Here is a 23966-nt window from a genome sequence, read left to right on the forward strand (position 1 = left end):
TCCTCCTACCTCTCCTCTACCTCTCCTCCACCTCTCCCCCTACCTCTCCTCCTACCTCTCCTCCTACCTCTCCTCCTACCTCTCCTCCTACCTCTCCTCTACCTCTCCTCTACCTCTCCTCCTACCTCTCCTCCTACCTCTCCTCCTACCTCTCCTCTACCTCTCCTCTATCTCTCCTCTACATCTCCCCCCACATCCCCCCTCCCCTACCTTTCTCCCATCTCCCTCTGCTTCTCCACTACTCCCCCCGCCATCCACTACTCCCTCCCTCCCTCCCTCTACCCTCCCCTACTTCCCCCCTAACCTCCCCTACTCACCCTCCTCTCCCTCTATCCTCCCCTACCTCCCCCTCCCCTCACCTACCTCTCTCCATCTCCCCCAGCCATACATAATTGATACACTCCTAGCTCGATCGACTGGATGTATTTTTCATCCTCTTTCTCTGATTGATTCCCTCTCTCCATTATTCCTAATCTCCCTTGTTGCTCCCTTACCCCCCCCCCCCCCCCTAATCTCCCTTGTTGCTCCCTTACCCCCCCCCCCCCCCCCCCCCCCCACACACACACACACACACACTCCTCCCTAGCTTTGTAGAGCACCATTGGGCACTCCTATAGCCTATAGTATACTGCCTTGTGTATCTGTCCAGACTACTTGTATCCACACCAAGGCAGTAGTACAGCTACTGGGTACAAGCGGTCACCTCAGTTACCTCACCTCTCATACCCCCCAGTCACATGGAACCCGCTGCTCCAGTTTGTCATTAATCTATGCAGTTGGCAATCGGTTCAGGGAACACATGTTGAAATCCAATGCCACGTGTGTGAGTGAGTTTGTTTCTGCGTGTGTGTGTGTGTAACCTCAGCCTGAGCCTTCTAACGAGTGGTTGTTAATTTACCTTGGTTATGTAAACTTAGAATTCTCATTATTCAGACCGACTGAGTTCAGACTGCGGTCATCAAATGCCACACATTGGGTTTCTCCTCTTTCCTCCCCTCCCTTCCCCTACCCTCCTGTTCTGTCAGTGTGTCTGTCTGTTGGCTCTTTCTGATGCCAGAGACCACTCCTTCAGCTTCACAGTGTGAGGAAAGGAAAGGGATGCAAGGGGCTTTGGCACTGACTGTCTGGAGTAAGAGGTGGCAGAGTGGCATGCTGACTGACTCCTCAGAAGGGGCAGTGGGTAGTTAGAGCTCATTGGCTCATTGGCCGGGCAGCAGCAGTGGTGGCGCTGTGCCTGTAGCACAATCTCCTTTTCCCTCCTCCACTTTATTTTCTTCTCACTGAACTGACAGAGAGGAGAGGAGAGGACCCCGCCCTCTCTCTCTCTCCCTCTCTCTCTCTCTCTCTCTCCCTCTCCCTCTCTCTCTCTCTCTCTCTCTCTCTTCTTCTCTAGCCACCCTCCCCACCATCTCTTTCTCTCTCCATTTCTCTCTCTCAGTGGGGAAAGGTGTGTGTGGATGATCGATGTTTCTCATAAACAGTGACGTGGTGGGCTGGCTGCTCTCATAAAAAATGGATGGGGGTTGGGAGGTGTAAGGGAGAGGGGTGTAGGGGTGTAGGTGGCAGGCTGTTCCAGAGGTGCCAACTGTGGTATGTGGGGGGGCTGTGAGGTCAAAACTAGGCCTGTTGCCTTGGTAATGGCTTGTGGAATAGCTTCCTCTCTGCCTTCCTGGCAACAGTGGGTTTCTGAGTACTGGAGCACGTCTGGCTCCAAACACACACTAGTGGGTTGGGCAGGTTTACGATCATGAAATATTGTGTGGATGAAGGACGGGTGGGTGTCTGTCGGGTTGTATAAAGAGAAAACGCACACAACATTGAAAAAAAAGATCCAATCCTTTAGAGGATTTATCAGCATCATAAAGCTGATAGTAGGCTATTTCAACCACATAAAATATGCATCCAAACCAAACTGAAAACAGCTTTCTATTTCCTTACTTCCAGTCAAAGAAATGTTATTTGGAATTTTTGCACAAACATCTTTCCTCATTTTTTTTGTTGGTACATTGCATTTTGTCCCCGGTCCCTAAACTTTACCGATGTCAACTAGATTGAAGATTTTATTCTATGGATTTGAATATGACATTATTCTGGTGAGTAAGGGTTTATTTAGTCTTCTAGGGCAAAAAATTATTCCGTCATCTCTTACTCTAGCCTATAGCACATTGTCTATATTATCAGGTTAGGGCCGGGTGCAGGCCTCATATTTTAAATGTATCACATATAGACTAGTCAGGCGGTTGTAGATGGGTTATTAGCAATTGCGGGCGGGTGTGGGCAAAATAACAGCTGACCCGCACACCGCTAACACCACTCTCCTTTTCTATCTCTTTTTCCTTTCCCTCCATCCATCATGCTGGTGCAGTGTGATTGGCTGCTTCTCAGTACAGCACGGCCGATAGAGGGTTAGAATGAAATGGCCGTTCAGAATGACCGTTTATCCCTCATGTACAGAACCAGCATAGAGGAATCCTCCTGCTTTCTAATGCTCATATATTGTCATTTTCTGCTGTGTGTGTGTGTGCGTGCATGTGTGTGTTTATGTGTGTGTGTGTGTGTGTGTCCTTATGTGGTCTCTCGTCTTCTCTCCTTCCTTCTCTCTTCTTCGTTCCGTTTTGACAGCTCTGTCTGTTCAGCCAGTCTCCCACTGACAGCGTAAGAGAGAGAACCACCATGAAGTCGAAGGGAAGGCAGTAGAAGAGGTCCATACGAGGTTCATGTTAAACAGCGTGGCTTCAAAACCATGTAGTTGTGCTGTTCTGCGTTCTCTCTCTCTCTCTCTCCTCTCTCTCTCTCTCTCTCTCTCGCTCTCGCTCTCGCTCTCGCTCTCGCTCTCGCTCTCGCTCTCGCTCTCGCTCTCGCTCTCTCTCTCTCTCTCTCTCTGAATGATACAATTCATTTACCATATAACGCTACCCCTCGTTGCTTATGGAGATGTGCCCCCGTTCTATTGGTGATTTGTGGTATTATTCTCTCTCTTCAAAAGACAGACATATTGTCTGGAGGACTGCACATACTGAGCGTAAACAGACACACTCACAGTCCCTCTGCTGTCCTCTCCTCACGGTGGGAGAACGGGCCTCGTTGTGCTGTCTGGCCTGCTGTGTTGAGTGACTGCAGCGTGTGCTGAGCTGGCCAGCAGCTGCTCTTCTCTGATCCTCCCCTCCGCCTCTCTCCACCTCCCGCCATCCCTCCACCTCTCTCCACCCCTACACCCCCTGTCCTCCTCACCTTCGCTGTACAAACCCACTCTGGACAATACATCAATAATCCCTCTCTCTCTGTTTCTCTCTCTTTCTTTGTCTTTCTCTCTGTCTACATATCTCCATTTATGCCTGTGTTGTTTGTCTGTCTTTGTTTGTCTCTGTATGTGTTTGTATACTCGCTGACACTGGCTTGGGTCTAGTAACATTATTACATTATCCGGGTCTCACTCCTAACCTCCTGACAGCTGTCTCCTCATTGTTATGGCCTTGAAATAGATCTGCCTCAGTCAGGGAAAGTAAGTTTCATTGGGTTCACCATGTGGCGAGTAAACTATGGAGAGATGATATCGGGTTAGTGGTTAGGGAAAATAGGATTTTGGATGGAACTGAATTCAAATCCCATTTATTTGTCCAATTCGTATCTGTTTTTTTCCCTGCAGTCTGAACAGCCAAAAACCACCTTTGTAGGTGGAATTCGGTATATCTTGTTGCTTGCTGGCTACTCTGTCGACAGTTTGACAAGAACATGTGGTAGATAACTAGTTTGGTAATTGTTACCAAACAAATGAGTGAATGTTACCAATCTGATTTGGTCACTTGTAACTTGCTGTTTGGACAGCCAGTAGTCCAAAAGAGATTTGAAAAACAAAACTGATTTGAGCATCAAAGCCTGCAGTGTGAACAAGGCTCAAGGGTTGTGTCACTGTGATGTTGATTAAAATGGTTGTACAATTTTCTGACGAGGTCCATGTCTCTATGACTGCATCTGAAAGGGCATCCTATTTCCTATATAGTGCGCTACTTTTGACCAGAACCGTATGAGGGCCCTAGTCAAACGTAGTGCACGATATAGGGTGCTGGGGACTGATTCAGACTAACCCCACAGTATGACTGGTACAGTAACTGGTCCCTCCTTATAGTCTTACTGTACAGTATAATGAGGAGTTGATTGTTGGACTGATGTATAGTCTAATTGAGCTTTTCCAGGCTGGATAAATGATGCAGACTTGTTTATGCTGAAATATTCATCAGAGCAAAAACATGGGAGGATTTAATTCAGAAGAATGAGGCTGATTCGCCTGCCGGTATAGCAGTGTGGGTGGGTGTATGTGCACAGCTCTGTGTGTGTGTGTGTGTGTGTGGGGTTAATGTAACGGGAGTGAGCGTGAAGAACCCTGTACACTGTGCAGCCGCTGTTGACGCCCCGACTTACGTGTCAATAGCTCCCTTTGTGTGCTGAGGGCCTCACTTCACAGCCTGGGACAGGTGGATAGCTATAGGGGCCCAACCCCTGCCTCCTAACCTCACCCAGCCCCTAACCCAGCCCCTCACTTACAACAAGCCTGTGTTTGGGGAACACAGGGGGCTCTTAAAGCACCAAATGGGGTGTTACTCTGCCCCTCCCTCCCAGTGGGCCCCCAGTCTCACACTGGCCATCGATCTGAAGAGAGAGACAGAAAGAGACAGGGCTGAATAGAGAGAGGTTGGCCTTGTCTGTCAGAAACGCTGGCTCTCTTTGTATGTTATTCTGGATGCTTTCAAAGAAAATATACTGTAGTTGTAAGGATAGTATTGGAAGGATAATGTTGGAAGGATAGTATTGGAAGGATAATGCTGGAAGGATAATGTTGGAAGGATAGTATTGGAAGGATAATGCTGAAAGGATAATGTTGGAAGGATAACGTTGCAAGGACAGTATTGAAACGATAATGCTGGAAGGATAATGATGGAATGATAGTATTGGAAGGAGAATGTTGGAATGATAATGTTGGAAGGATAGTATTGGAAGGACAATGCAAGAAGGATCGTGATGGAAGGGTAGTATTGGAAGGATAATGCAAGAAGGATAGTGTTGGAAGGATAATGCTGGAATGATAATGATGGAAGGGTAGTATTGGAAGGATAATGTTGGAAGGATAATGTTGGAAGGATAGTGTTGAAAGGATAGTGTTGGAAGCATAATCGGTTTATCCGTGTTGGTTGTGACCATGCTGTTTACTTACCCTGGTTGTAAATCTGATATCATGTGCATTTTGAAAATCCTTTACTTCATTTGTCCCTGTGTCCTGTGGAGATATTCTGTATAGTATGTGGTCATTGTGTCTGTGTACTGAAATCTCCCTAGGAGAGACAGGTGTGAGAGGATCATTCCACTAGGCCTGAGGTGAACAGGCTGACTGCTATACAAGCCTCCCAGCTGGAAGACTTTAGTAGGGATGTAGTAATTCACTGATATGATACACATCAATCCCCAATTCAAATGTTTAAGATATACTGTAAGTGCATTGGTCTGCGGACCCTAAAACCCATCCAAATGTAGCATGCGTTGGTCAGAAAATCAAACGTTACGAATCACTGATATCTTTTTATTTATTTCCAAAAATACCTCTCATTTTTTGTGATAACTGATGCAAGCTCTTCTTCAGTGTTGAACAGCATATAACGGTGTTGACAGTTATTGGTCTACAAGTAATTTTGCATGCCGAACAATCACAGGCAATATCAGTTATCGATGCACTCTTGAAAATGTGGTGTTTTACTGGAATAAAAGTAAGCTACCGGAGACAATTCTCATCTGGCGACACCTGCTGAATGGAGCTTACAATATACTGTCTATTATTTTGATTGTTCAGGGTCACCATCAGCAATAGTTTTGGAGTTTCAATTAATAAACATGTGGAACTCTACGTACGCTGCGCCTTGGTCCAAGTATGATTACTACGACGAGCGTGACAGTTTGAGCCCTTGTGTGAGTGTGTTTTTATTTAACTAGGCAAGTCAGTTTACAATGACGGCCTTCCCCAGCCAAACACAGAAGACACTGGGACAATTTTGCACCACCCTATGGGACTCCTGATCACAGCCAGATGTGATTCAGCCTGGATTTGAACCGGGGACTGAAGTGATGCCTACTTGCAATGAGATGCAGTGCCTTAGACACTGCGTCACTCGGGAGAGTTTAGAGTACACAATTGTGTGAAACATGTTTTGAATATTGCAGCCTGTTTTTCAGGATACATTGAAAAAAAATGCAGCATCCAGGGATGCTAGAACGAAATCACTGAGTATGCCAATAGAATAGGCATTTTGAGAGGGAATCTCTTGGTATATCTGTCTGTAAGTCTGTGTGTATGTCATGCCTTTCACACACATATCTGTGTGTCTGAGTGTGTGTTTTCTTTACAGACAGATTGTATTTTAGAGTGTGTTTTCTTAACAGACATATTGTGTTTTAGAGTGTGCTTTCTTCACAGACATATTGTGTTTTAGAGTGTGCTTTCTTCACAGACATATTGTGTTTTAGAGTGTGTTTTCTTCACAGACATATTGTGTTTTAGAGTGTGCTTTCTTCACAGACATATTGTGTTTTAGTGTGCTTTCTTCACAGACATATTGTGTTTTAGAGTGTGTTTTCTTCACAGACATATTGTGTTTTAGAGTGTGCTTTCTTCACAGACATATTGTGTTTTAGTGTGCTTTCTTCACAGACATATTGTGTTTTAGAGTGTGTTTTCTTCACAGACAGATTGTGTTTTAGTGTGCTTTCTTCACAGACATATTGTGTTTTAGAGTGTGCTTTCTTCACAGACATATTGTGTTTTAGTGTGCTTTCTTTACAGACATATTGTGTTTTAGAGTGTGCTTTCTTCACAGACATATTGTGTTTTAGAGTGTGCTTTCTTCACAGACATATTGTGTTTTAGTGTGCTTTCTTCACAGACATATTGTGTTTTAGAGTGTGCTTTCTTCACAGACATATTGTGTTTTAGAGTGTGCTTTCTTCACAGACATATTGTGTTTTAGTGTGCTTTCTTCACAGACATATTGTGTTTTAGAGTGTGCTTTCTTCACAGACATATTGTGTTTTAGAGTGTGCTTTCTTCACAGACATATTGTGTTTTAGTGTGCTTTCTTTACAGACATATTGTGTTTTAGAGTGTGTTTTCTTCACAGACATATTGTGTTTTAGAGTGTGTTTTCTTCACAGACATATTGTGTTTTAGAGTGTGTTTTCTTCACAGACATATTGTGTTTTAGAGTGTGCTTTCTTTACAGACAGATTGTGTTTTAGAGTGTGCTTTCTTTACAGACAGATTGTGTTTTAGAGTGTGCTTTCTTCACAGACATATTGTGTTTTAGAGTGTGCTTTCTTTACAGACATATTGTGTTTTAGAGTGTGCTTTCTTTACAGAGTGTGTTTTAGTGTGTTTTCTTTACAGAAACGAGATGTTGGAACAGACAATAAGCCTAGCTGCCTGGCCTCCTAGCCTCCTATTGCTGCATGTCTTAATCAGAACAAGACGAAATCAATACAACTCATGACTTAAAATGTGTCTAATATGGAACCAATTTACTACTAGACATACACATTCATACACATTCTTAGGGTTGTAAAGGAAGGGTATATTACTGGAAACGTTCGAAACTACAATCATTTTTATGGGAAAATCTTTCAGGGATTTTATGTAATTCATCACAAGACATCTCATGGCCCTTTTGAGTACTTCCAATTATCACAGGTGTCTATAATAATCTGGCCCTCTGTGTGGCCTTATCACATGTAAAATAATTGAATAAGATTATTTAAAAATAAAAAAAGGATGAAAAAGCTGTCAAATATTATCCTAAATACTGTATAAACCATCAACTTAATTAATACCATTGGTGTTTAATATGAGGGTTTCAGCATGAAATATCCTTTATATATTTAGCTATTTTCTCTTGAACCATGTGGTCTATCAACTAGAAACTAAAATAAAAAAAATAAAATAAATTAATATTACTGAAGATTCCGGTAACTTTGATAAATTACCAAAAGCTTTGTAACCCGACACCATCCCTAAAAAATAATACAGAATGCATTCTTCAACCCGACACATTCCCTAAAAAATAATACAGAATGCATTCTTCAACCCGACACATTCCCTAAAAAATAATACAGAATGCATTCTTCAACACGACATATTCCTTAAAAAATAATACAGAACGCATTCTTCAACCCGACACATTCCCTAAAAAATAATACAGAATGCATTCTTCCACCCGACACATTCCCTAAAAAATAATACAGAATGCATTCTTCAACCCGACACATTCCCCAAAAAATAATACAGAATGCATTCTTCAACCCGACACATTCCCTAAAAAATAATACAGAATGCATTCTTCAACCCGACACATTCCCCAAAAAATAATACAGAATGCATTCTTCAACCCGACACATTCCTTAAAAAATAATACAGAATGCATTCTTCAACCCGACACATTCCCTAAAAAATAATACAGAATGCATTCTTCAACCCGGCACATTCCCTAAAAAATAATACAGAATGCATTCTTCAACGTGAAGCGGTGAAAGGGATGTGTTCAGTTTGTCTTTTCAGTTACAAGGTTAGAATGTTTCATGTAGCGCATGTTTTTATGGGTCCACAGTGTCCAGTGAATAAAAAAAGTAGTCGGTGAATACAAATATCTGACATGGTACAGGTGTCTTCTTTCTTTTAAACCCATAACTGTGTGTGTGAGGTGGATACTTTTGTTCCAGAGTAGATTTGTTTAAGACTACAAAGAAACACTATGTGAGCCTGATTTAGCCCACTGCAGTGAAAGGTTTTAAAATAGTAACTGTATGGTAACCCTGCTGTGTGGGCCTGTGTTTCTTTCAGGTGACACAGGTCCCTATAGAGTCATGTGATCAGTACGGGACGTGTGGAGAGTGCCTGAGCTCCGGTGACCCCCACTGTGGCTGGTGTGTCCTACACAACATGTGAGTATTCACTACACAACCACCACACTTTCACCTCTGAACCCTCATCTCTATGTCCACTGCTCAGTGTACACATCTACCTGGCTGTTCATTGGCTGACTCAAAGCCCACTGTGACCCTCAGTAACCTCTGCTCTCAGTGACACAGTTAGCGAAACATTCTAACACACATTATGATCAGAGGTGCTTAGAACCTCGTCATCATTTGCTCTAGCGTGTTAGTGCCATTAGCCTACAACCCAAAGCAATTGATGTGATGGTTTATGACAGTATGTAAACAAACAATGAATGAAAGGCTACAGAGGCTAACCTGTGTGTATGTGGTGCTTTAAAGTAACTGATGCATTTCAGCTATAGAACAGGTTCACAGCCAGGTGTCTGTCTCCTGTCTGTCTGTGTCTGGTGTTGAGTGGCAGTTGGTCTTCTGTGATACAACTGAGGTCACAGCTCTGTGAACTCTGCTTCAGCCACCTATAGAGGAGTCACTGCCGCGCTCTGAGGTCACAGCTCTCTGCTTCACCAACCTATAGTCGTCACTACCGTGCTCTGAGCCATAGAAGCCAAGAGTGGCATCTGCTGGTGATTGCTGTTACTGCAAGACCATTCATAACTCAAGACAACACAGACTCAGAGAGAGAGACAGAGAGAGACAGAGAGAGACAGAGAGACAGCGAGAGAAAGAGAGAGAGGAGAGAGAGACAGAGGGAGATGGAGAGAGGGAGATGGAGAGAGGAAGTCGGAGAGAGGGAGAGACTGAGTGATAGTGAAAAGCAGCGTTGGTATTTTTCCAGATACATGTCAGACTTAATGATGAAAGCAAATAAATGGAGTTGAAGTGGCTGTGGTTAGATGAATTGAGCGGAGGAGTGGTGTTCTCTCTCTCTCTCCTTTCTATCATGTATTTGATGCATAGCCCTTCTAATCACAGACCACACTGTGAAGAAGAAGCTATAGCTGAATGTGTGTGTCAGAGCCGCTGGCTGCAATCATCATTATCGTAATGGCAGCCCCTGCAAAGTGCACTTAAAGTCATTTACATCACTCCAATGCTGGGACAGGATAAATAATTGCCTGGCGACAAGGTAATTCAGCATTTGCTCTCCTCCTTGCAGGGATGCAGGCAGGGTGTTCTGGGGCGACAGTAACACCCTCTATTATTTTGGGTTAGCATGCCTTCACTGAGATCATTTAGCAGGCCATTAGAATTAACCTCAGTGGGTTCAGTGGGCTCGGATTGTAATCCCACTCATTCCTCTATAGACTGGGGACTGCTGATAATCCTGCTAACTCTGTGTTGTGTAATTGTTTATCCTGATGATGCTGAGATGATGCTGGGAGGGAGATGGTGGATTTTAGCATTGTGACTGAGAGGGCAGCTGGGCAGGACTCAGAAGCAGTTGTTTTTGTGGTGTTATGGTGTGTGTGTGTGTGTGTGTGTGTGTGTGTGTGTACTGCGTCTGGGGTGAAGAGGTCAGGTCCTGGTATCACGTCAGATCACCATCTGCTGTCTAACACTACGGTGGCCCACTTCCTGCCCAGTCTATTCTACCCTGCTCCCTGCCCTGATCCCTGCCCTACTCTACCCTGAGCCCTGCCCTGCTCGCTGCCCTGATCCCTGCCCTACTCTACCCTGCCCTACTCTACCCTGCTCCCTGCCCTACTCTGCCCTGCACCCTGTCCTACTCTGCCCTGCTCCCTGTCCTACTCTTCCCTGCTCCTTGTCCTACTCTGCCCTGCTCCCTGCCCTACTCTGCCCTGCTCCCTGTCCTACTCTGCCCTGCTCCCTGTCCTACTCTGCCCTGCTCCCTGCCCTGATCCCTGCCCTACTCTACCATGCTCCCTGTCCTGCTCGCTGCCCTGATCCCTGCCCTACTCTACCCTGCTCCCTGTCCTGCTCGCTGCCCTGCTCCCTGCCCTACTCTGCCCTGCTCCCTGCCCTACTCTGCCCTGCTCTCTGCCCTACTCTGCCCTGCTCCCTGCCCTACTCTGCCCTGCTCCCTGTCCTACTCTGCCCTGCTCCCTGTCCTACTCTGCCCTGCTCCCTGCCCTCCTCTGCCCTGCACCCTGTCCTACTCTGCCATGCTCCCTGCCCTACTCTGCCCTGCTCCCTGTCCTACTCTGCCCTGCTCCCTGTCCTACTCTGCCCTGCACCCTGCCCTACTCTGCCCTGCTCACTGTCCTACTCTGCCCTGCTCTCTGCCCTGCTTCCTGTCCTCCTCTGCCCTGCACCCTGTCCTACTCTGCCATGCTCCCTGCCCTACTCTGCCCTGCTCCCTGTCCTACTCTACCCTGCACCCTGTCCTACTCTGCCCTGCACCCTGTCCTACTCTGCCCTGCACCCTGTCCTACTCTGCCCTGCCTTGTGTAAAGCTGTCACTGGAGCTAATCCTAGCCTGTCTTTGACCCAGCGCTATATGGGTGTCGAGTCCCTGTCAGCCCCGCTTTATCTACTAGACATTTGCCAGCAGCATACTACCCTACATACCACTGCTGGCTTGCTTCTGAAGCTAAGCAGGTTGGTCCTGGTCAGTCCTTGGCTGGGAGACCAGAATCTGCTGGAAGTGGTGTTGGAGGGCCAGTAGGAGGCACTCTTTCCTCTGGTCTAAAAATATCCCAATGCCCCAGGCCAGTGATTGGGGACACTGCCCTGTGTAGGGTGCTGTCTTTCGGATGGGACGTTAAACGGGAGTCCTGACTCTCTGAGGTCATGAAAGATCCCATGGCACTTATCGTAAGAGTATGGGTGTTAACCCCGGTGCCCTGGCTAAATTCCCAATCTGGCCATCAAAACCATCACGGTCACCTAATAATCCCCAGTTTACAATTGGCTCATTCATCCCCCTCCTCTCCCCTGTAACTATTCCACAGGTCGTTGCTGCAAATGAGAATGTGTTCTCAGTCAACTTACCTGGTAAAATAATGGATTAAATTTTTTTTTTTAATTAAATAATATATAGAGACAGTGAAATGCTGAGTTAGTAATGCAGTGCTCAGTGAGAGAGGTCATTGTTTAGTCTGTTAATGCATCTTATAGGGTCTGTTGACCAGAAGAGGCTGTTGATTCAGGGTGGAGGCTCTTGTTGAAACCTGCTGTAGATGAATACATCTGTTTCCCCCCTTTCTGCATCATCCACCCTCCACCTCCTTCAACTAAACAGCCTCTGAGTACTACGGCTTCATCCTCCACAGCGGTGACTGCCTGGCCACCATGGACACTTTCTTCCCCAAATCAATGTTGAAATTAGCCCTCCTTCTTCTCTCCAATGTTTGCTCCTTTTCCCCTGAAGGCGTATGTCTGTCTGTGCCACCATGGAGCTCGGCTCAGCTAGGGTAGAGATGTACTGGCTCTTATTAAGATGCTCTCTATCTCTCTCTCTCTTTCCTCTCTGTAATCAGCTCTCCCAGACACTCAATTAGTTGGCTTGCCACACATAAACCACTGAGCGCTTTGACCAACCATCTCTCTCTCTCTCTCTCTCTCTCTCTCTCTGTCTTCTCTTCCAAACACACTGTTTTTTCCTCTAGTCTTTATACTCTATGTTTTGCCACCATTGAAGCTCTGCATGTTAAGGTGGGTAATTAGGAACATGGCAGCACATTAGGCAGCTCTAGTGATGAGGACAGACTAGAGAGACAGGCAGGGTTGGCCAGGAGAGGAGAGGAGTATCTTCTTTCACTTCTTTCTTTCTTCTGTCCTCCCTTCTATCTTCCACACTGGCCCGAGACTCCACACACAATCCTTTAATTGCCAGCAGCTGTTACAGTCAGTATGGACCCATTGAAAGCTTCAGGAATGGGGGGGGGGGATGAGAGCGAGAGAGAGCATTTGATGTCATATTCTCAGGTCCAGAAAGTGAGCAGTGTTTTGATTGCAGTTCAGAGGAACATAATCATCTCAAGCGCTCTTCAGCTCTGACAGGCCCTGAATGGACCAACAGCTGTTGGTTAACTGGCGGTCTGGTCTGACCACAGTCTTAACCACTCAGAGCAATAAACAGTCTAGTGCAGTGTCACTATTCTCTGCAACCCCTGCACGATTACCTACCTATTCACTCTGAAGATACTTTACCTTCTCAATGTTTACCACATTACAAGGGGGGGTTGTTGATCAGATTTGTCAGGATTATAGTATGGGTTTGATCCAGAGAGGAGATGTGTAGGGTGAGGAGGGGTCACCCAGAATTAAAGCGTGTCACTTCCGATGGACGGCCACATACTAATACTGGGTGGCAGGTAGCTTAGTGGTTAGCGCGATGGGCCAGTAACCTGAGAGGTCACTGGTTCAAATGCCTGAGCCGACAAGGTGAAAAACTGTCGATGTGCCTTTGGGCAAGGTATTTACTCCAAGGGTGCTGTACTACTCTGGCTGATCCTGTAAAACAACACATTTCACTGTACATATCTGGTGTATGTGAAAATATAACTTTTTTTTGGGGGGGGGGATAGTGAAATTAACATACAGTAACACAACATTATGTACAATTAATACAAATATAGACGCAAGATGTAAAGTGTTGGTCCTATGGTTCATGAGCTGAAATAAAAGATCCCAGAAATTCTCCACACGCACAAAAAGCTTATTTCCCCAAAAAAAATCACACATTTGTTTACATCCCTGTTAGTGAGCATTTCTCCTTTGCCAATATAATCCATCCACCTGACAGGTGTGCCATATCAAGAAGCTAATTAAACAACATGATCATTACAGAGGTGCACCTTGTGCTGGGGGCAATGAAATGCCACTCTAAAATGTACATTTTTGTTACACAACACAATGCCACAGATATCTCAAGTTTTGAGGGAGCATGCAATTGGCATGCTGACTGCAGGAAGGTCCAACAGAGCTGTTGCCAGGAAATGAAATGTTCATTTCTCTACCATAAGCCATCTCCAACGTCATTTTATAGAATTTGGCAGTATGTCACAACCGCAGACCGTGTGTAACCACGCCAGCCCAGGACTTCCATATCCGTCTTCTTCACCTGTGGGATCGCGTGTATGGCGTCGTGTGACCGAGCGGTTTGCTGATGTCAACGTTGTGAACAGAGTGCCCCATGGTGGCGGTTATGGTATGAGCAGGTATAAGCTACGGAACACGAACACAGTTGCATTTTTGAATGAATGGACAGAGATACTATCACAAGTTCCTGAGCCCATTGTCGTGTCATTCATCCGCCGCACTCAATTCATGTTTTAGCCCCACGTCGCAAGGATCTGTACATCATTCCTGAAAGCTGAGAATGTTGGGATGCTCTGGATCTATGTGTACGACAGCGTGTTCCAGTTCCCGCCAATATCCAGCAACTACGCACAGCCATTGAAGAAGAGTGGGACAACATTCCACAGGCCACACTCAACAGCCTGATCAACTCTATGCGAAGGAGATGTGTCATGCTGCATGAGGCAAATGGTGGTCAGACTAGATACTGACTGGTTTTCTGATACACACCCCTACTTTTTCATTAAGGTTTCTGTGACCAACAGATGCATATCTGTATTCTCAGTCATGTGAAATCCATAGATTAGGGTCTAATGAATTCTTTTAAATTGTCTGATTTCCTGATATGAACTGTAACTCAGTAAAATCTTTGACATTGTTGCATGTTGTGTTTATATTTTTGTTCAGTGTAATATTTATATTAGGCAGCGACAGGGCTGATAGCCAGTAGAAATCGTAAATGCTGTCCAATGACTTCAGCACCCTGGCAGGCCACTCACACAGTCTTACTACATCACCAAGCCCTCCATCAGGGGTTTGGGTTGAGGCCCAAATCTTTAATTCAGAGGAACAGATTTGGGCCAATAGTGTTTCATAAATAATGCTATTTCAAATGATTTGTCTGATCTACAATAGGGCTAATTAAACAGTCTATATTGCATTACCGCTAATTTGCAACACCGCTAATTAGCACATGGCCACTGTCTTCCACGGTCTGATACACTTTGACCCATCATGTGATTTGAATTACCGCTAATTTGCAACACCGCTAATTAGCACATGACCACTGTCTTCCACGGTAAGATACACTCTGACCCATCATGAGATTTGAATGGCAATCCTATAGACCCCAGTAAGCCGAAGTGTAGTCCTATTGACTCCAGTAAGCCGAAGTGTAGTCCTATTGACTGCAGTAAGCCTACGTGTAGTCCTATGGACTCCAGTAAGACTAAGTGTAGTCCCATATATTCCAGTAGGCCTAAGTGTAGTCCTATAGACTCCACTAAGCCTAAGTGTAAATCTATATACTCCAGTAGGCCACTAGGCCTAAGTGTAGTCCTATGGACTCCAGTAAGCCTAAGTGTAGTCCTATGGACTCCAGTAAGCCTAAGTGTAGTCCTATATACTCCAGTAGCCTCTCACAAACGAGTGCTTCTGAACGATGTAAAGCACAGAAAGTATCAAATGTCCACTTGTTTCCAATGCTAACATCAATTAGGCCAGTGATGATAATGGCTGTATTGAGGGTGTCTCTCTGTGTGTCTAATGGCCTGGTTAACATTGTGTTCCGCAGTCAGAACTGGGTACTGGCACTGCATCAATCTCTCTCCCAAATGAACTGCTAATGAGATTTCGATCAACAAACATGCCCAACATATCAATAGAGCCATGTATCTATCTGAGCCATACAGAGACACAATACCGTTATTATTAATGATGATGGCATATTTACCTACCGCATTGTTATTACCATGGAGATGGGTTTGATATGGAAACCAGGCCGGGATCATGTCAGCTTTATCTTATGCCCAGTCTCCCTCCTCCCTCCCTCCATCCCTGTCGTTTAATTTACAGCCAGAGACATGGAGGAGGGGCAGTAAGGTGGAGGGAGTGGGAGGGAGGAGGAGATCCAATTATTGTATTACTCATAAGCCAATTATTAATAAACCCATTTGGTACCCCTTGAGAGGAGCCTGTTAGAGGAGCCTGACATATCTCCCTCCTTCCCTCTACCTCTCTATCTCTCTCCCTCCACCTCCCTCCATCTCTCTCCCTCCCTCCCTCCACCTCCCCCATCTCTCTATCTCGCTCCCTCCCTCCCTCCACCTCCCTCCATCTCTCTCCCTCCCTCCCTCCACCTCCCTCCATCTCTCTATCTCTCTCTCTCCCTCCCTCCACCTCCCTCCATCTCTCTCCCTCCCTCCCTCCACCTCCCTCCATCTCTCTATCTCTCTCCCTCCCTCCACCTCCCTACATCTCTCTCTCTCTCTCCCTCCCTCCACCTCCCTACATCTCTCTTTCCTTACTCTTTCTTCCTCCATCTCTTACCATTGCTCACAATCTTTATTTCTCTCTCTTCTCTCCTCTTCCTCTCCTCTCTATCGCTCCTCTCTGACATAGAGATCACAAAAGCCCTTTTTGTGCCTCAGATATGCAACCCTCAGTGCAACATGAGTCAATCTGAATAACTAAACATGTGTGTGAGACATACGTGATATGTATGGTTACGGGACATGTGGGTCTGAGCAGTTGGGATGTCAGTGACGTTTGTTGAAATGTGTGTGAGTCTGTTTATTGTCTTGTTTATATATGATTGTTATTGTTTGAATTTTTGACAATTTGAACGGCTCTCTTTCCCTCCCACTGCCTCAATTTAAATGGATATTCACACACATCAGGGAGGCAGCAGCACGCAACAAAGAGTCTCAAACACTCAATTTGAACTAATATCTCAAGGAGATTGTTCAAGATTGACTTTGAATGGAGGATAGGTTTGGGTTTTGCTAGGGCGTGGTCGACGTGGATGGAGGATAGGTTTGGGTGTTGCTAGGGCGTGGTGGACGTGGATGGAGGATAGGTTTGGGTTTTGCTAGGGCGTGGTGGATGGGGATGGAGGATAGGTTTGGGTTTTGCTAGGGCGTGGTGGACGTGGATGGAGGATAGGTTTGGGTTTTGCTAGGGCGTGGTGGACGTAGATGGAGGATAGGTTTGGGTTTTGCTAGGGCGTGGTGGACGTGGATGGAGGATAGGTTTGGGTTTTGCTAGGGCGTGGTGGACGTGGATGGAGGATAGGTTTGGGTTTTGCTAGGGCGTGGTGGACGTGGATGGAGGATAGGTTTGGGTTTTGCTAGGGCGTGGTGGACGTGGATGGAGGATAGGTTTGGGTTTTGCTAGGGCGTGGTGGACGTGGATGGAGGATAGGTTTGGGTTTTGCTAGGGCGTGGTGGACGTGGATGGAGGATAGGTTTGGGTTTTGCTAGGGCGTGGTGGACGTGGATGGAGGATAGGTGTAATCCCATGACTCTGGATCAGAAGGTTGCGGGTTCGATCACATGTTTTGTTTTAACCCTATCACAAACCTTAACCCTTACCTTAACCATTCAGAACGAGTCCCTAAATTTAACCCGTAACTTCTAAATTTGACGTTTGGCGAAATGGAACAATACGGAGCAGCAGGAGCAACCCAGGGTGTCAAAAATACTTCAACATTTGTAGTTTAGAGAAACGTGGATAAACATCTAATTCTGCAGTGAGACTGTGAGAGCTTGTTGAGTATCTGGGTGTTCTGGAGGGAAATGTAGCTCAGCACAGCACAGCAGCTCAGCCCACAGCAGCTCAGCCCACAGCAGCCCAGCACAGCACAACAGCTCAGATCACAGCAGCCCAGCACAGCACAACAGCTCAGGGTTGTTCTCAGTAATCATTCAAGATGGCAGAGTGTGATGATGTTATCTGTGCGTACTGGGAGCTTTGCGCAGTCTGCCTCACTACGTACATATACACAGAGTCCCCAGACACCCGGTCCATCCAAGCAGCTGAGGCAATACAGACAGTACATTAGATGTATCAGAGGAAAGGAGACAGCCGATCCTGTGACATAACAGATGATGCAGTAGACCTACTTAATCTTTGGATGATGGACCTGTTGTTATATTAAACACCATCAAATATTCACTATACATATAGTATCCCTCCCTCCCTCTCTCCCTGTTTCTCTCCATCCCTTCATTCCTTTCTCTTGCATCTGATATTGTTAATCTAAACTCCTTTCACCCCTCCAAGGGTATGGTGGTTCGCTGTCCGATAACAGTAACGGAAGGAGTGAGAGGACATGCCCATTTTAGAGATGTCTCTCTCCACTCCCGTGTCTTTAAACATGGTACTTGGAGGGAAGGAGCTGCAATCAACCAGACTTCGGCCACACCACTCGGCCCAGGGAGGAGGTTAGGGAGGAGGGGAGAGGTGGGAGGAGAGGTGCGGAAATCTCCGCCTGTTGCCTGCCTCTCCTGTCAGGGCCAGAGAGAGAGACAGCGACAGAGATGTGCACGTGCGTGCATGTGTGTGTGTCGGGGAACCAGCCGCGGCAGAGACGATAGCGTAATTGCCTGTCTAGAGCAGAGGGAGGCTGAGAGGCGGTGGTAGAGGACCTAGAGGTTAGTCCACCATCACCATTACTACCCCCCATAAGGAACTAGTGCCTTAGACCTCTGTGTCTCAATGGAGCTCACACCAGTGACTGACTGACAGAGTAGCTGACTGACTGACTAGCAGACTGACTGACTGACTGACTGACAGACTGACTAGCAGACTGATTGACTGACAGACTGACTAGCAGACTGATTGACTAGCAGACTGACTGACTGACTGACTAGCAGACTGACTGACTGACGGACTAGCAGACTGACTGACTGACGGACTAGCAGACTGACTGACTGACGGACTAGCAGACTGACTGACTGACTGACTAGCAGACTGACTGACTGACGGACTAGCAGACTGACTGACTGACGGACTAGCAGACTGACTGACTGACGGACTAGCAGACTGACTGACTGACGGACTAGCAGACTGACTGACTGACGGACTAGCAGACTGACTGACTGACGGACTAGCAGACTGACTGACTGACTAGCAGACTGACTGACTGACTAGCAGACTGACTGACTGACTAGCAGACTGACTGACTGACTGACTAGCAGACTGACTGACTGACGGACTAGCAGACCTGACTGACTGACTGACAGACTGGAAGACAGACTGACTGGCAGACTAGCAGACTGACTGACTGACTAGCAGACTGACTGACAGACTGACTAGCAGACTGATTGACTAGCATACTGACTAAATGACTGACTGACGGACTGACTGACTTGCAGACTGACTGACTGACGGACCAGCAGACTGACTGAATGACTGACTAGCAGACTGACTGACGGACTGACTGACTAGCAGACTGACGGACTGACTGCCTAGCAGACTGACGGACTGACTGCCTAGCAGACTGACGGACTGACTGCCTAGCAGACTGACGGACTGACTGCCTAGCAGACTGACGGACTGACTGCCGAGCAGACTGACGGACTGACTGCCGAGCAGACTGACTGACTGACTGACTAGCAGACTGACTGACTGACTAGCAGACATACTGACTGACGGACTAGCAGACATACTGACTGAGGGACTAGCAGACTGACGGACTGACTGCCTAGCAGACTGACTACTGACTGCCTAGCAGACTGACGGACTGACTGCCTAGCAGACTGACTACTGACTGCCTAGCAGACTGACGGACTGACTGCCTAGCAGACTGACGGACTGACTGACTAGCAGACTGACGGACTGACTGACTAGAAGACTGACTTGACTGACCAGTAGACTGACTGACCAGCAGACTGACTGACTAGAAGACTGACTAGCTGACTGACTGACTGACTGATCAGCAGACTGACTGACTGACTGACTAACTAGCAGACTGACGGACTGACTGACTAGCAGACTGACTGACAGACTGTCTGACTGACTAGCAGACTGACTGACAGACTGTCTGACGGACTAGCAGACTGACTAGCAGACTGATTGAATGACTGACTAACTAGCAGACAGACGGACTGACTGACTAGCAGACTGACTGACAGACTGACTAGCAGACTGACAGACTGACTGACTAGCAGACTGACGGACTGACTGCCTAGCAGACTGACGGACTGACTGCCTAGCAGACTGACGGACTGACTGCCTAGCAGACTGACGGACTGACTGCCGAGCAGACTGACTGACTGACTAGCAGACATACTGACTGACGGACTAGCAGACATACTGACTGACTGACTAGCAGACTGACAGACTGACTGCCTAGCAGACTGACTACTGACTGCCTAGCAGACTGACTACTGACTGCCTAGCAGACTGACTACTGACTGCCTAGCAGACTGATGGACTGACTGCCTAGCAGACTGACGGACTGACTGCCGAGCAGACTGACGGACTGACTGACTAGCAGACTGACGGACTGACTGACTAGAAGACTGACTGACTTACTGACCAGCAGACTGACTGACTGACTGACTAGCAGACATACTGACTGACTGACTAGCAGACATACTGACTGACGGACTAGCAGACATACTGACTGACGGACTAGCAGACTGACGGACTGACTGACTAGCAGACATACTGACTGACGGACTAGCAGACTGACGGACTGACTGACTAGCAGACTGACGGACTGACTAGCAGACTGACGGACTGACTGCCGAGCAGAATGACGGACTGACTGCCTAGCAGACTAACTGACTGACTGAACAGCAGACTGACTGACTAGCTAACTGACTGACTGACTAGAAGACTGACTAGCTGACTGACTGACTGAATGACTAGCTGACTGACTGACTGACTAGAAGACTGACTGACTGACTGACTGACCAGCAGACTGACTGACTGACTGACTAGCTGACTGACTGACTGACCAGCAGACTGACTGACTGACTAGCTGACTAGAAGACTGACTGAGGTCTGCTCTACTTCATCACCTTGGACAGGGCTTAGCTTACAGACCTGGCCACGTAGTGCTGTCGTGCTGCCTGTACTGCCTTCAGCTGCTCTGGAGAGCTATTCAATGCCTCACCACACTGATGGGATGCTAGAACAAGGCTCTATAAGTGTGTGTGTCTGTGTGCGTCTCTGTGTGCATGCATGCATGTGTGTGTGGGGCTGTGTGTTTAGTACAGGGCTCTCCAACCGTGTTCCTGGGGAGCTACCCACCTTTAGGTTTTCGCTCCAACCCCAGTCGTAACTGATTCAGTTTATCAACCAGTTTATTATTAGAATTAGGTGTACTAGATTAGGGTTGGAATGAAAACCTACAGGATGGTAGTTCTCCAGTAACAGGGTTGGAATGAAAACCTACAGGATGGTAGTTCTCCAGTAACAGGGTTGGAATGAAAACCTACAGGACGGTAGATCTCCAGTAACAGGGTTGGAATGAAAACCTACAGGACGGTAGTTCTCTAGTAACAGGGTTGGAATGAAAACCTACAGGACGGTAGTTCTCCAGTAACAGGGTTGGAATGAAAACCTACAGGACGGTAGTTCTCTAGTAACAGGGTTGGAATGAAAACCTACAGGACGGTAGATCTCCAGTAACAGGGTTGGAATGAAAACCTACAGGACGGTAGTTCTCCAGTAACAGGGTTGGAATGAAAACCTACAGGACGGTAGTTCTCCAGTAACAGGGTTGGAATGAAAACCTACAGGACGGTAGTTCTCCAGTAACAGGGTTGGAATGAAAACCTACAGGACGGTAGTTCTCCAGTAACAGGGTTGGAATGAAAACCTACAGGACGGTAGTTCTCTAGTAACAGGGTTGGAATGAAAACCTACAGGACGGTAGTTCTCCAGTAACAGGGTTGGAATGAAAACCTACAGGACGGTAGTTCTCCAGTAACAGGGTTGGAATGAAAACCCACAGGACGGTAGTTCTCTAGTAACAGGGTTGGAATGAAAACCTACAGGACGGTAGTTCTCTAGTAACAGGGTTGGAGTGTCCTGGTTTAGTATGTGTGCATTCCATACGGACCCCATTAGGAATCTGAGTGATCCCACACAAAGTGGTGGAGAGACTGTGAGTGACAGGTTAGTGGAGGGAGGGAGAGAGGGGGGTGTGTACTTTAGTCAACATTCAGAAGCATGCACTTCAGCTAATGAGATAGCCAAGAGGTCAGCCTCTAACTACACATAGATAATGGCTGTCTCCTGAAACCATGGCAACAACTCCCCCCCAGCAAAATCAATGCAGGGCTTTTTGTCAGCTTAATGACCTCTCAGGTTGGTCTGTCTAACTGTACCTGCTCCATGAGGTATGCATAAACCAGCACCCTCACTGCCTGCCTCCCTCCCTGCCTGTCCATTAGAAGTATTTTATTATTTGGTCTAAATAGGAAGGAAAATCCACTTTATTACATCCACTGTATATCGACACACCGACAGAGCATTGTGCAAAAAAAAACAACCTTCGCAATATAAACTGGAATTACATGGGTCTATTACTGAAGAGGCTGTCACTGGCAAACATGGCAACCAGCCAGGCCTCATAGAATAGACATAGTAACATAGTAAAGCCGGGACACTCAAATTAGTATATGTTACGTTTGGTATGGTTACTTAAGGGATGGGTGGGTGTATAATGCGAACATCTAGCAATACAAAGGTTGCAAGTTCAAATCTCAACACTGACAACTTTACATTTTTGCATTTGAGCTAATTAGTAACTTTTCAACTTACTACTTTTTAGCTACTTTGCAATTACTTGTTAACTAACCTTTCCCCTAAACTAACCTAACTCTTAGCCAGCTAGCTAATGTTAGCCACCTAGTCACCTAGCTAGAATTTGTAACATATCATACATTTTGTAAATTCGTAACATATAAAAATAATTGTAACGCGTAACATATCATACGAAATGGGGGATGGACATCCACAAATGAATATATTCAACACAAAACGTAACATATAAATGGAGTGTCTCGGATTTTATAAACAGAATAATACAAAATGCTCTGAGACCAGGTTGTGGTTACAGACCCGACATTACATAGTATGCCTTCCTTATGCCTTCCTAATAATACACAAAGTAATCAAAACAAGGAAATGCATCACTCTAACATTACCTGAAATTATGAATAAGATACTAATTACTTATATAAGCAATATAACAATGGAGCTGTACAAACTATGGTATAGGGGAATGATGAGCAGACAAGAGGCAAGCCGTAATTTCGATTAAAACTTGAGCGAGCTGAGATGGACGTAGCCTTTATGCCTATTTGTTCAGCACTTTTAAAATGGACAACGACAAATTTTAGAACATGGGCTGTTCTTACAGTTTTCTCCCTGTACACCAAGTCATAACAGTAGGCTAAGTTCTGAGGGGAAGAGGGACCAAGTTCCCAGGGTGAGACACATAGGCTACTAACAGCTTACTATACAACATACACTTATGGCCTAAACTCACCAAAGGCAAGCGTGCGAGGCATGATTGTGATTTATTTTAGAAGTCATTGTTTTGAATCCTAATGATCCAACCGAAGCTGGGCGGGCAGGATGTCTGCTATGACGCCTCGCTCAATTAGAACGTGCCTCTGGTTTTGCATTTTATCACTGCCGCTGTAGTCACATAAAACAAACCAAAATCATTATTCACTTTTTTTAAAGCTCATTTTAATTGGAAGAGATAGCTAAGAGTTGAGGCTATGTACATGCTAAATTAGACCAATTCATCCACTTCTGGATACACAACATTGCTATCAGGAAAGATATTGGAGATATATGGACTATTCTGCTGGCATACAGTCACTGTTCTGCCTGTCCCGTCCTTTCCACCTGCCTTGCTCTGCTTGCTCCGCCCACCCGCTTCTGGGGAGTTTTTCGCTTTAGTGTTACTTTCTTAGCTACAGTATACATATGCATTCATCCTTTTCTGGCCCATTGCCAGATTGTGTTGCGTGCTACCATCATTAGAAGGTCTAGGAGTCAGGCAATCTGAAAAGTGTTGATTGATACACTGAACTACTGCTGTTAGATATATAAGTACCATAACACCAGTCATTAACCCTCTCCTCTCCGTCCCCCTCTCCACTCCTCCCTGCCCCCCTCTCCTCCCCGCCCCCCTCTCCTCCCCATCCTCCTCTCCTCCCCACCCCCTCTCCTCCTCCCCGCCCCCTCTCCTCTCCTCCCCATCCCCCTCTCCTCTCTTCCACGTCCCCCTCTCCTCTCCTCTC

The 23966-nt window shown here is 46.3% G+C and overlaps 1 protein-coding gene across 2 annotated transcripts in view; it reads left to right on the forward strand.

Annotated features, from left to right (window-relative positions):
- The window catches only part of LOC110531229 (plexin-A2-like), a 435878-nt gene that overhangs the window by 250020 nt on the left and 161892 nt on the right, over nucleotides 1–23966 (forward strand). For both annotated transcript variants that reach the window (XM_036988562.1, XM_036988563.1), the window contains exon 5: nucleotides 8873–8973. In XM_036988562.1, coding sequence (XP_036844457.1) covers nucleotides 8873–8973 — 101 coding nt within the window. The remainder of the gene's footprint in view (nucleotides 1–8872; nucleotides 8974–23966) is intronic.

Source organism: Oncorhynchus mykiss, chromosome 9 (genome assembly GCF_013265735.2).
Source record: "Oncorhynchus mykiss isolate Arlee chromosome 9, USDA_OmykA_1.1, whole genome shotgun sequence".
NCBI classification, from domain to species: domain Eukaryota; kingdom Metazoa; phylum Chordata; class Actinopteri; order Salmoniformes; family Salmonidae; genus Oncorhynchus; species Oncorhynchus mykiss.